This window comes from Lonchura striata, chromosome 18, assembly GCF_050655825.1.
Source record: "Lonchura striata isolate lonStrDom1 chromosome 18, ASM5065582v1, whole genome shotgun sequence".
Classification (NCBI taxonomy): domain Eukaryota; kingdom Metazoa; phylum Chordata; class Aves; order Passeriformes; family Estrildidae; genus Lonchura; species Lonchura striata.
This window is the reverse complement of record NC_140720.1, coordinates 2,092,148-2,106,100: the sequence shown is the minus strand read 5'-3', so window position 1 is coordinate 2,106,100 and position 13,953 is coordinate 2,092,148. Positions and strand designations below refer to the sequence as shown.

Below are 13,953 nucleotides of genomic sequence, written 5' to 3'. Positions count from 1 at the left end.
CCTGGGCAGGAATTCCCTGATCAGGATTTGTCCATGGATGGGGTGGCGAGCCCAGAGCTGCAGTTCAGCACTCAGGACACGTGCCTTAGAGCACTTTGTCACCCCCAGGGACATCCCAGAAAAAGCAGACCTACTGGCAGAACCAGGGGCAGCTGCAAGGTGCAGCCCAGTCCTGCAGACCCTCGACTGGCCCGAGCAGCTCAGAGTGTCACAGACCACCCAAAATCACCACCCAAAAGCACCTGGGCACTGCACAACCCCTGCCCTGCCCTCAGGGACACCTCCCCAGCCAGCCCTGGCACTGCCAGCTCCCCAGGGAAGCCAGGGAGCTGCAGGAGGGCATGAACACTGCCAGAACCATCCCACGCTGCCACACACACGCTCAACAGCCCAGGGAAACACAGAAAACTACACATAAAATGACTTATTAGACATGGAAACACATAAATCATTCTTGCAAGAGAAAGTATCCTGCCAAGCAATCTTCTCCATCTCATTTATTTATTGTTTCCCATTTGCAGTCTAATACTGACTTATTTTTCAGTAGTTTGCTGGTAATGTCTGATTGGTGGCTTACACTCAACAGGCTGATATTTATTTTTCATTCCCAGGTTCAGAGTTTTAAATAAGTGTTTCTCCTGGAAAACTGACAGCAAACCCATGAGAGGAACAGGAATTGATCCCAGAGACAAATGGGGTGATTTCCCCTCTGCCACCGCCCCTGAAGGATGGAAAGCCTTGCACTCCACACCGTCAGCTCTGCTAACAGGAGCACACCCTGAGAACTACAGCTCATCCCTCTCCCCTCAGACCTCCCTCACAGGCAGGATTTTTTTCTCAATATCCCATCCATCCCTGCCCTCTGGCAGTGGGAAGCCATCCCCTCTGTCCTGGCACTGCAGCCCTTGGAAATTGTCTCTCTCCACGTTTTTTGTCAGCTCCTTCAGGCCCTGCAAGGCCACCCCGAGCTCACCCCAAAGCTTCTCCTGCCCAGGTGAGCGATGCCAGCTGTGCCAGCCTTTCCTGCCAGCAGAGCTGCTCCATCCTCTGCTCATCCTGGAGCCTCCTCTGGGCTCCTCCAGCTCCTGCCTGAGCCGGGGCAGCTCTGCAGGTGGGGTCTCACCTGAGGGACAATCCCTGTCCCTGCTGCCCACGCTGGGGCTCAGCCCAGGCTCAGCAAGGGTTTGGGGGGACAATGCATGTGACTGAGCCAAAAAAAAACAAAAACAAAAACAAAAAAAAAAAAAAACAAAAAAAAAAAAAAAAAAAAAAAAAAAAAAAAAAAAAAAAAAACAACCCCGAGCAAAAAAACCCAATAATGCTCTTCCCATTTCTAAACTATTTTGGAATATACCAGAAATTTCACTGCATATTTAAAGGTTCCTAATACAAGAAGTACGAGGACATTCTCATCTGTCATTAAGACAGTGGAAATTTTCTTTCCCCCATTTCAGAAGTATATCCATCAGAATGCATTTCCATGGATTTTTGTTGGAATTTAAAAATGAAGCAGGAGAACATTTGGCAAGTTTGTAAGAAAACCAATATCCAAAATGCTTTGTCAGCAAAGGCTCAAGATCAAACCACAGCAGTTCTTATTGTGGGCTCTGCACTTTGGAGTGTCATTTGTATGTTAAAAAATGGGATACAACTCCCCAGCTTGTACTGCATCCGATTCCAAGTGATTTAATAACGCTGGGTCAGAACCTGCAATACTTAAATGGCAAAACTCACTTGGTCAAAATGCTCTTGCTGAGAAGTGATGGCAGAGAATTCATCCCAAAGGCATCAGAAATGGGACTCAGGGAGCAGAGGGAGCTCTGTGTCTGCTCAGGGGAGAAGCTGCTTATCAAAGCATTTGACACTAAAATTTACATCTTATGCTGAAGGCCTTTTAAAATATTCCTAATTCACCTCATTTCATTTAGAGGCCAAACAGATCTGCAGGTGAGTACAGTGCAATATCTGCAGGTATTTTCAGCTGGAAAAAAACCATTATGTTCTGGGTTTGATAGATAATGTGAAGTTTTATCATCCCAGGGAACCCACCTGATCCCACTGAAGCATCCCTGGGAGTGACTCCAGGCCAGGCTGAAACCAAGACACTCATTTATTTCAGCCTGAGTGAGAACAGGTTTGGAATTCAGAGCCATAGAACTGCTTTATTTTCTAGTTCAAGTAATACCAAGAACAAATCAGTGCATCCATGAGAAATTTTGCATTTTGTGGTACATCTCAGACTGGATGTTTTAGACCCCATTAATATTTGATTTTTACACTGCAATTTGCAAGCTGAAAACTTTCTGCTTAAACATTACCCAGATGAACACTCAAGTGTTAGAAACCTGACTGGGTTTATGCCAGTGAGTTCAAATTGCTTCTGGGAGTTAATACAAACACAAGATTAAGTCAGCATTAAACATGAAATATATGCAGCTACATTATTTTAGAGAGGATGAAATTATCAGCATTAAACACAGATCCTGGGACAAATTTCCAAATTCCAAATCCTTGTGTGAGTCTCATTTAAAAACCCTCCCTGGCCAGGAAGCTCAATTTCTTGCTTGTGCAGGAAATTCAATTCCCTCCTTGAAGCCTTTTTTTCCCACATTTTTCTCCACCCACATTTACAGATTTAAGAGAAATCTCTTCCTCATCCGGTGTTCCTCAGGTTGGAGACCTGCCATGAAACGCTCCATCAAGGAGGTCCCCAGAAAGAGCAAGGAACAGCAACATTTAACACGAGGAAACATTGTTCTCCCTCGAGCTCAGTTCACTCTGCAACACCAGAGGTTCCTGTTGGCTCTTTGCCAACCTGCCTTTTCTTTTTTTCGGGCTCCCAGCTGAGAGGTGACAAGTGGTGACATCGGTCCTGCATCCTCCCCAGGGCTCTGGCACCACCTTCCACTGAGGAACAGTGGAAATCAGCCTGAGATCAGTCTGAAATCAGAAAGGACTGAAGGTATTGAACAGGCAAAGCAAGCCTTGACCTGGCACTCCATCACCCAGCTGCACACAGAAGCAAGGCCAGGCTCCTGAAGGAATGATTCCCTCCATACCCCACCTGGACACGACTTTCCCCCACCCAGGGGAACAGAGCTCCCTGCTGCCCCTTCAGCTCCACTTGCAAGGTAAGGCATCTTAAAAGAAGAGCTTTCAGTTTCAAGGAAATTTTTTTTAATGTAAAGTTTAAGATAAATAAATAGTTACGTAAAAAAAAAAAAAACCTCCATGTGCTCCTCCACAGCAAGAGAAGCAGTAGAATGCAAAGAACTCCTTCAAGTTAGCATTAATAATTCAACAGCTCTGCAGGTTGTCTCCAGGCATCTGCAGCCCAGAGTCAGTTCCTGGTGTGCCAGCCTGCTCCAGATTCCTCGATCAACTCCTCCTGAGGGCTTGGTTTCCTTCTCTAACCTCAGAATTCAGCACCACCACTCTGAATTTTCTTCAGGGGTTTATTGTGCCCAGCGAAGGCAGGTCCCACCCATGGCTCCAGCTCCTCAGAGAGGAACGAAGCCCACTCTGAGCTGCTGCCCTCAGTGTGCCGTGAAGCACTGCTGAGCCCGTGGCTGAGCTACTGCTGGCACTCACTGCCCAGGTACCCACAGGCAGTGCCCAGTGCCCTGCTCTGGGAACGGCGTGCAGCTGCTCCGTGTGACAGCAGTGACATCCACAGACACGCTCAGGGACCCAAGGTGTCACCCGCTGTGTCCGAGGTTAAAACTCCAGCCTGGAGCAGGCTGAGCAGCCTGTCACAGCACAGCAGCCAAGCACTGCTTTCCAACCACTCTGGCATGCTTAGAGCCAAAGCGGGGTTTCCTTCCCTGTCAATCACTTAAAAATAACGAAAATAATAGAAAGCAAACATTTTACTCCTATGATCTTTGCTTTCTTTATACAGCCTGCAAAGAGCCGACAAGAGGCGTCTCCCAGATGTCACTCCCCATTTATCTGTGACAGGGGTTTCCTCCTCGCCTGGCTTTGCATTCCTGCAGGCTTCTCCTCCCCGCTCCACGGCATTCCCAGTCCTGTCCAGCACTGCCTTCAGGAGGTGCCCGTCTTCCCAGGCACCGACTGACGCAGCTTCAGCTCTTCCCTGCAAACTGTTCCTTCCAACCATCCCCGGACAGCCCCCTCGGATCTCCCGGGAGTCGGGATGCACTCGGAGCGTTTGATCAGGAGCCGCCTGTCCTGGAGGAATCCCAGAGCCAAGTGCTCCACATGTAAATGACTTCCTGCACCAGGAACCTTCCCCAGCTCCCAGGAGAGCCGGGGAAACCACCAGGCCCGGCCCATCAGCTCACCTGCAGGGCCGGGCGGTGCTGAAGGCACGGAACGCTGGCCCTGTCCGGCCAGGCTCAGCCCCTCCAGCCCTCTGAGCTCCCAGCTCCTTCCTGTGCCTGTGCCATGGGCAGGAGAGCAGAAACCTCACTGTGCCATGGGCAGGAGGGCACAAACCTCACTGTGCCATGGGCAGGAGGGCACAAACCTCACTGTGCCATGGGCAGGACAGAGCACAAACCTCACTGTGCCACGGGCAGGAGGGCACAAACCTCACTGTGCCACGGGCAGGAGGGCACAAACCTCACTGTGCCACGGGCAGGAGAGCACAAACCTCACTGTGCCATGGGCAGGAGAGGGCACAAAGCTGGCTGCAGCCTGAGCTCCTGCTGCAGACTCTGCCAAGCTGCAGGAAACCCAGAACAGCAACACAGGGCTCCATCCACACCTGCAGAGGAGTGGCCTGACCCACCCCTGGCTGTTCCCACAGCCTCCTCCCCTGGGCACTACCCCTGCCCTGCCCAGCACCCCTGCTCTGCCCAGCACTGAATTAATTACACTAATTACCCTCTGCTCCATCCCTATCCAACCAGAGCTGGAGGTCACCCTGTCTCAGTTCAGCAAGATCAGTCAATAAATGCAAACACAGAAATAAAAATACTGCTGAGGGTGCTGCTGGCAGCCTCTGGGACACGGAGACCAGAAGGAACCCCTGAGCCCCCAAGCCTGCCATCCCTCACACCCCACACCACGGCCTGGGACTGAAGGGTGCCATTAACACAAACCTGGCCTTGAGTAACTCATTAGCTAATCCACTGAAAGAGGCTAGAGGAGAAGAATAGAGGAACAAGACAAACATCAAATGTACCAATGGGTTTATCAGCTCTGGCAGTGCCAGGAAAGCTCCAGTGCCAGAGGGATCAGTAACCCCTCTGGGCAGGCAGGGGGAGGTCAGCACAGCACTGAGCCCTGAGCAGCAGCTCTGAGACAAAGCATGGCCCAGCTCCCCAGAAACCACGGGCCCTGGACACTTCCCTGGGTGTCCTGTGCAGGCAGGTAAACTCTGCTTCTCTGAATCAAGCATATTTGGATGCAGCCCTTCTTAAATCTGCATTTCCAGAGAAACCTAATTGTGGATTCCTCTTCTCATAAAAACAGGATTTAATTCTCACTCAGCAAGTTATGAGGCAGCAGGAAAAAAATACGTTGAGGTGAAACTATTACAATCAGCTTTGTTGCTCTCTGCTTATCTTAGAAATCAATATAAATACAGCAAATCTTAATTTAAATATTCCGAATTTAATAGCAACTTGTCAGTAAAACCTGGTGTACTTGGAGCCTTTTTCTTTAAATCAAGTTATATGCTTTGGTTGCTACCGAGGCTGGGAGATTTAATTCAATACACAAAGCATAATTCCAACCCTCTTGTGTTAAAAATATTCTTTAAATAAATAATAGATCAAAGCAGTGTCACTTTGATGGCATATGCAGTCCATGGAAGGGGGAGAGGAAGGATTAAATGTTTTCAGAGCAGCCCTCATGGAGGAAGGGGCGGGGGACACCAGTGAATTCTCACTTATTTTCTCTGTATTTACCACTCATTACTCTGCTGATTTGATTCTCCCCTTATCAGAGCTCTGCCTTCTAAAGAACCTTCAACTTCACATAAACTCTGGGGTTTTTAGAGCAACAAAGCAAGATGAAAAGAAGTCATTCCACTCCCAAATGTGTGAATCACTTTCCCACAAGCTCGGATCACTCCCCGTGACTCCTCGATGAATAAGGCAAAATGTGCCACTGCTCGGGGCTTCCACGTTCCCCGGGGGAGGGAAATGGCACAGCTTTACCTGCCCTGGGACTGCAGAGCTTCTCTGGGCTCACCTTTGAGCACCTCTTCGTTCAGAGACAGGCTGGGGTGTTTAATGAACAGGCATGGCCCAGCCCAGGCTGGGAGGAGTTCGTTTTTCAGACTGAAGGCACTGCAAGGTTTCCACACTCAGCTCAGCTCACAGCCAGAGGCACATCCCCTCCAGCCCTCAGGGAACCTCCTGCAGCAGCAGCAGCAGCCCAGAGAGAACAGCACACCTCGGGTCCATCAGCCCTGGCTTGTGGGAAAGGGAGCCAAGAGACAACAGGAGCTGCAGAGAATTGGGGATGGGGACAGAGGCTCCCCCTGGGCCTGCAGGGAAGGAAGGGGCTGAGCTGGAGGGGCAGAGGGACACCAGGGGCTGTGGGCACTGACAGAGCTGCAGCAGCACCCTGGAGACAGAGCTGGAAAGCAAGGAAAGAGGAAAAGAAGAAACTTCCTGAAGACAGCTGAAACTAGAAGTAATTAATTTATGGTGCCAGAGAACAAAACAAAGCAGTTCAGGAACAAAAAGGGGGAAAATCAACAACCCATCAGTTTTCACCCTGATAGCACAGGCTGCCCTCACACCACCACTGCCTCACAGGAAAACCCCACAAACACCAAGCTCCTGGGGTTTTCTCCAGGTGCTCCATTCCCTGGACAAACCTGTCACACCCAGCTGGACCATGGGAAAACAGCAGCATGAGTGAGCTGCCCTCCCTCCACCTTCTGCTCATGGACACGAGGTCAAACCAGATTAGATTTTATGAACTATTTTGCAGGATTAGCCAAACTCAAGCTCACTGGGTGGAAATATTTACCGGACATCACCCCTGCAGCAATCCAAGCCCCATCCCCTTCCCTCCCCAGCTGAGGTTCTGTGGTTGTTACCTCTCATTAAGCACTGGGGAGACAGCTAGTGATAGCTGAAAAGGGGAATAAAACACAAGACATGACAAACAGCTGCTGAGATTTAAAAGTAATGAGGTTGAGCATTCTCGAATCAGCTGCTCTTCCTTTCTCAGGTGTCTTTACATGCTTTTGGTATCTTCCTATGCACCTGCTCTTCAACAAAAAGTAATTATACACAACAGCAAGTTTGTCCAAAGGATCCCTGATCCAGCTGCCCAGATACAAACAACACCCGAGCCACACCACTGGCCCTGGTGTGAAGTCATTTGGCTCCAGCTGACAGCAAAAATAGGACTAAACTGAAAAGTCGAGCTTTGCTTCTATTTTCTTCTTTCACAAGAGTCAGATTCAGCATCTTGCAGAGTGACCCAGGGCCCAGCCCCACCGAGCAGCAGCAGCAACAACCACGACGTTTCTGGCACGGAGAGTCCCACAGGAGGGAAATGCAGCTCCATGGACTCGGGCAGCAGGAGCTGGGTTGGGATTGCCACTGATGGTGGCAAGCACATGAAACATTTCACAGCAGCCAAAGAGAACCCCTGAGCACCCCCTGAACTTGTGCTGCTGCTGCTGCACAACCTATGATCAGCACAACCAGGGCAAAGTCATTCCTGAATTAGAAAGAGGCAACTCTGCAGATCAGGGATGAAGGAACAGGAAGCATCTCAGGAAGGCAGAGGCACCTAAAATAGACCAGCAAGCTCATCACACCTCCACAGTCTACTGGAGAAAGTCTCCTGTGTGCCAGAACGCTTTGGAGCAGAGCACCCAACGTGGTGCCTTGTGCTGCCTTTAAATCACACCCAAAGCGCTCAGTTCAACCCAGCAATGAGCTGCCAAGTCCCACCTGCAGTCCATGGTTCAGAACTTCTGAGAAATGCAACCACCACTCTGGGAACACTGAGACTCAGGGACAGCCTGGGCAAAGAGCTCACAGCCTGCAGTTTCAGCAAGTTATTCCATCCTGTTACAAGAGGATCATAAACGTACTGGAAAACTGGTCACCAGAAAAACCCATAAATACCTAGAAACACAAAGTTATGGGTTCAAGAGCTGGGAGAGCCAGCAAGGCTCCAAGAACAGAACGAGTGCAGATGATGGTCCAGAACATTTCTCAGGTGCTTTGTTTGCTCTTTACTGAGACATTTCAGGCATCCCACAGAGGCAGCAGAGGATCCCAGACTCCCAGCTGGGACGTGTCTCTGTCACTCCCAGTGCTCTCAGGAACACACAACATGTCCCCAGACACCCCAGGAGCTCCTGCTGTAACACAGCCAGAGTTCTGTCTGAAAACTGTGTCCTGCCTCCAAAATCCCACAAGCTGTTTGTGCACAGGACACCCTCACTGGACACTGCACACAGCACCCTGCTGGCACAGCAAACCCACCCAGCTCCTGTGCAGCTGCAATTCCTGCACCTGCTGCTCCTCCTGACCTCGGGTGCTTCACTGCCTTGCCCAGAACACACCAAGCTGCATTTAAAGCGCCAAAGTGGTGGAGCTGCTCCAAATGCCCAGGGCTGTGAGCATCACAGCAGTGCCTCTGGGCCAGCTGCAGGTTTGCTGCCCCAGTCCCGCAGCACTGGGACACAAACTGTGGCATCCACAGGCAGCATTTCACCTGACAACAGCTCAGCCCCCTCTGAGCTCCGACTCCTTTTCCACATGGCCCCCGACTGCTCCTGCTCCAAACCCCACGGTGCCCTGGAGCATTACCCGGTCCTTCATCCTCCAGCTCTGAGCCAAAGACTTGGAGCCTTCGATCTTCTCGCAGTGCCTTTTCTTCATAAAGGCCAGGGGCAAGTTCCAGTCCGTCAGGTCGGACTCATCCTCCTCCCCGAGCCCCAGGAGAGGCGACTGCAGCATCTCAGACTCCATGGGCGGGGAGGCGCCGGGCAGCACGTGGGCAGCGATGTCCAGCCCGGCACCCAGCGGGGCCGGGGGTCCCTCCAGCCGGAGGGGGAGGCCGGGGCAAGGGCAGCGGGGGCAGCGCTCCCCGGTGCGCGGGTACGGACGGACCAGGGGCACGCAGCGCCTTCACCTGGCGCAGGCAGCGGCCCCGGCCGGGCTCGGGGGCGCGGCCCGGGGAGCACCGAGGGACCGGCGGGTACCGGGCCCGGGGCCTCCCTCGCACCTCTACCCCCGCGGGCCCCGCGCTCCCTGCGGCGGGCACCGCGCCCGGCCCATCGCGGCTCCCTCGCACACCGTCGGGCCGAGGGCGGCTCGGCGAGCTGCGCTGCGGGGGCGGGCGGCGGCGGACGGGACGCGCGTCCCGGGGCGCCGGCGAGCGCGGCTGGGCTCAGCACCGCGGCACGGGGGCGGCCATCTTGGCCGGCCCACAATGCCCCGCGGTACGGGCCGCCGCGCGGGACACGCCGCGCCGCCGCGGGGACGGCCGTTGCCACGGGGACGGCGCGGCCGGCGCGGGAATCCCGGGATCCCAAACCCCGAGGCTGGAAAAGCTCTCCCGGCCCATGGAGTCCCAGCTGTGCCCCGTGCCCACCTTGTCCCCAGCCCGGAGCGCTGGGTGCCACATGCAGGGATGCCCTGGACGCCTGCAGGGATGGGCGCTCCAAACCGCCCTGGGCAGCCCCTGCCGAGGCCTGAGCGCCCTCTCCATCGCTCCTGGTGTCCCTGTGTGGCACTGCTGTCCCTGTTCCCCCTGCGCCGGCAGACCCGAGGAGACTCAGCTCAAACTCAGCTGAAAACCAATCCCCGATGCCGAGCTGCTGGCTGGGAGCAGTGCCGACCTCACCCTGGCGTGTCCTGGTGCTCCAACACAGCCAGGCACAGGTGCCAGCGCAGCCATGCCTGATCTTGGGCTTCACTTCGCTTTGTTCTGTGTGCTCGTTTACTCTGGGGCAAAAGAGCAGGAGAGTGCTGAAACCGGGCACAGCCCCCTGCAGATGTGTCTGGTGCATGGTCACTGCACACACCAGGAAAGGCAGGTGAAGCATTTCAGGCATAGATCCTCCTTGCCATTCAGCTGAAGGTTAATGGATAGCAAATATTGCTGCTAAGGAAGTTCCTCAGTGTTTGCTCCTGGCGGTAGTCGAGCCCTGCCACATTCACATTTGTAATACTCAAATGTGTAAACATTATTTCAAAGTAGAAATTAAAGAATATACGTGTGTAATTTGATTTACAGAACCATTAATTTTCATATACTTTCAGTGTGTTTACACTCATGGAATATTTCCAATGCAATGACCTTTCTTTACAAGAAATTGGGAGATTGGCAAATGATGTTTCTTGGGGTGGCCAACTTCTGCTTTTTCTCCTTCCCTTTCCTGAGGAGCTGATTCATTGCCTCATGGTGCTTTGTGCTGATGGCTGATGATAGCTGCATGATTGTTATCAGAACGAACTGCCTGGCTGCAGAAAATGCTTATGGCCTCGTTTCTGCTAGCCTTTAATGAATTCCTCAACAGCAGCCACACAAAACCAGAGAATTGCAGAATTCTGGCACGCTTTGGGTGGGACGGCAGCTTAAAGATCTTTATTTCCAACCTGCTGCTGTTGCACTACAACACAAAATAACTCACACATGCACGCTAAGATCAAAAGAGCAAAAGAAAGCAAGTTTGATTTCTGACCTCACAATATACAGAATTCCAAAAGTGACAGTGGATTTGAGGAAGAAATTGCCACCTCTCCAACCACACTGGTCAAACCAAGTCCATCAACTCTCTCCTCCCACAAAAAAGAATTCAAAACAATCATTATTTACATGAAAAATGTGTGAGAAACTCCAGTAGAAATATATAAACATCAGAAGGCATAGAAAACTTTTAAAAGAACTTTAAAACCTTCAAAAGAACAGGGTGACATGCTGCCATGGAGGGCTCAGAGAAACAACCCCAACAGCGCACCTGAAGGAATCCCAGTCCCTGGGGCTGCACAGATGGATCCCCCTAATCCCTCTGGGCAGCGAGGGCCCGGCCTGGCTGAGCGTGCCGCAGAAATCCCCGCCGAGGGCACAGCTGGCAGCGGGCACAGCTGGCAGCGGGCACAGCTGGCAGAGCCGCGTGCCCCATGCCCTCCCCTTGGGCTGCCCGTCCCCTCTGGGCTGCCTGGGACACTGCCCTGCTTCTCTGGGGTGAGCAGGGCTCTGCTGGCCGGGCTCCAGGGCACAGGGATGGGCACGGGGACAGCGATGGGGACGGAGGGCTCAGCAGTGCTGCCTTGGCTGTGGGCTGGGAGCCACCAGCCTGGCTGCTGGGCACGCACAGCGCTCCCACGGGATCTCAGCTTGGCCTCTCCACTGCACGGCTCCCACTGCGGGTTCCACCCTCTCCTGTTCACTCCTGACGCTGCTGGCCAGCCTTCCCTGCTGCCAAAGCTCCGTGCCAGGGCAGAGGTGGTGCCAGTGCTGCCCTCAGGAGCGCCCTTTCCATGCACAAGCAAGCCTTCAGCCCCAGGTTCTGGACAGAATAACAGATTAAATTACCCCCTTGCTCCCAGGGAATCCGAGGAGTGGAAGTATCATGTCAGGTAAGGCACCGTGAGTGATGCCCTTAAACCCAAAATGCAGGATTATCTTCCAGAGACACATTTGGACACATTCTCCCACCTGTCACTCTTTTTAATGAAAAATCCTCCTATCTCAGGCTCTGTCGATGTCCTTTGTTTTGCCTTATTCAGCCATCTAATTCTAATTCCACTTTTGGGCAGGAAGAAATACAGATATGGAAAGAAGAATGTTGCTCATAAATATCATGAGAGATCTTATATTTCGATTCCATTACTCAAACCCACAGGTCACCAAGTGAGTCAGTTGGATGCAAAGCTCTGTTCTCGGAGCCCACAGGCCAGCAGGCCACCTTCCCTGAGGCTCTAAGCGCAGGTGTTGGAGTGCAGGTGGCCACGTTCCTTCCCCAGGGCAACCCCTCAGCCCAGCACTGCCTGTTTGGGGCATTTAGGGGCAAACAAACGAGGTTCGTTTTAACATTTCAGTCGGGGCAGCTTTACAGCCTAAAGACAGTAGGTAAAATATTTATCGGGAAGAATATCTATTTTTAAGCAAGCCGGGTTTCAGCGGTGTTTTTTATGCATGCGCGGCACACAGATTTCCTTCCCTGCTTCCCAGCAGATGTGAGTCGGGGCTGGGAGCCCGGGGAGGCAGGTGAGAAGGGGGCGGGCGGGCTCTGGGCCAAAGCCGATACGCATCAAAACATGATTCACACACTGACTCCCGGCTCGGGAAGCCTCCCGGTGACCTCCCCGGCCAGACCGAGCAGCCGCAGCCGCTCCCGGCGCTGCCCCCTCGCTGCAGGCGAGCAATCCTCACACAGGCACCGGTGCGCCCCAGAACCCCCAATCCCTTGCCGGGGGGTCTGGTGCTGTGTCTCCTCCCCGCAGCTGCTCCTGCAGCAGCTCCTGCTGCAGCTCCGCCTTTCCGAGCACAGGCACCGGGGCAGGGATGGAAAGCTGAGGCTTTCCCTGCCCAGACAAGAACCACAGAATCTTCTGGGTTGGAAAAGTCCTCAGAGACGATCAAGCCCAACCACTGGCCATGTCCCCAGGTGCCACATCTGCAAGGCCTTTAAATCCCCCCAGGGATGGAGACTCCGCCACTGCCCTGGGCAGCTGTGCCAGGGCTGGACAATCCTTTTGGAGCAAGAAATTTTCCCCAATATCCAACCTGAAGCTCTCCTGGGACAGCCTGAAGCTATTTCCTGTCCTGTTGTTCCCTGGGAGCAGAGCCTGAACCCCCCCAGCTGCCCCCTCCTGCCAGGGAGTTTTAGAGAGTGAGGAGGTGCCCCCTGAGCCTCTTCCCACACCCGTTGTTCTGCAGTGCCCCAGCCCCCGATGTGAAGGGATGTGCTCTTCTGAGCACAGTCAAACTGCCTCAAAAATATGGGAGACATAAAAAGGGTGTAAAGTGGCATCTCAGTCAGCAGCACCCGTTGGGAATATGACAGGGATTCATGTTCTCGTCTCACGCTGAAAAGGCCAGAATAAATACTAGGTCAAAAATCTCTCCTTGCTCTTTTAATGGAAGAAACACTTTGGCATCAGGGGAAATTTTTCACCAAGGAAGAAAAGAGAGGGAAAAAGGAAAGGTGATGCAGATTTTGGAAGCAGAAGATTTATCTGAGAGTTTTATCTGTTGGCTTTGCCTCCCCTGAGCTATAAAAGGGCGAGTTTCCGGATGAATCAGAGGCTGTAGAGTTTCGTTAATGAGTGCATTTGACATCCTCGGATTCCAGGTAGTACACAAGTTGGAAGTCATTTAGACCGTGAAGCAGCCGCCGCGTTTGACCCCAAAGGCGACTTCAGTTCACGGCAAATGTAAAGATTTCTGTGTTCCCGGCGGCGCAGGGGAGACTCAAGCGACCCCTGCGCACACTGACAACAATCGGCTGCTTAATGGAGCTGTTTTTCTCATAAAGCCTGAGCGAGGCTGCACTCGATAGTCGGGGATGCGATAGATCGGAGGGCTTGGAGGAGCTGTTAATAGAGTTCTCCAGCCCCGGCATCCATCTCCGAGCCGCTCATCCGTTATCATTATCTCCCTCTGTCTCCTCCAGGCCGGGCAATTTGCGAGGTGACGGCGCTATGCGTGTTTTAACAGCACGTGATCGATGTCACCTCGGCAGATATCCTCTGGTTTCCTCGTTATAAGCGCAGAAATGTTTCCTTCAACACCACGTCGCTGTTGTAGATCGGTATCAGCTCTGACAAAACCACCCCACATCACCGGGAGCTCCGCTGGCTCCTCCCATGTCTGGCAAAAGCCTTCAGCCCAAAAGCCTTCAGCTTCTTTTTGCAGCCCACGTTCCCACGGGACAGGCAGGACCTGACATTTCCCTTTGGCTGATAAGAAATAATTCAGCATTTTACAGGGATTTCTCATCCTGTCCTCACTTGAGGCCTGGGAATCTGGAAGCTGTTTCATGGAGCTGCCTTT

General features: G+C 52.8%; 1 protein-coding gene across 5 annotated transcripts in view; it reads right to left on the bottom strand.

Moving 5' to 3' along the window:
* The window catches only part of RPTOR (regulatory associated protein of MTOR complex 1), a 98,168-nt gene extending 89,106 nt beyond the window's left edge, over positions 1-9,062 (bottom strand). For 2 of the 5 annotated variants that reach the window (XM_085556591.1, XM_085556592.1), the window contains exon 1: positions 8,757-9,044. In XM_085556591.1, the coding sequence (XP_085412717.1) occupies positions 8,757-8,918 (162 nt within the window). In that variant the 5' untranslated portion in view covers positions 8,919-9,044. Of the gene's footprint in view, positions 1-8,756 lie in introns of all 5 variants that reach the window. The other 3 variants (XR_014949279.1, XM_085556593.1, XM_085556590.1) reach the window with 3 other exon arrangements.
* Positions 9,063-13,953: the final 4,891 nt, after the last annotated feature.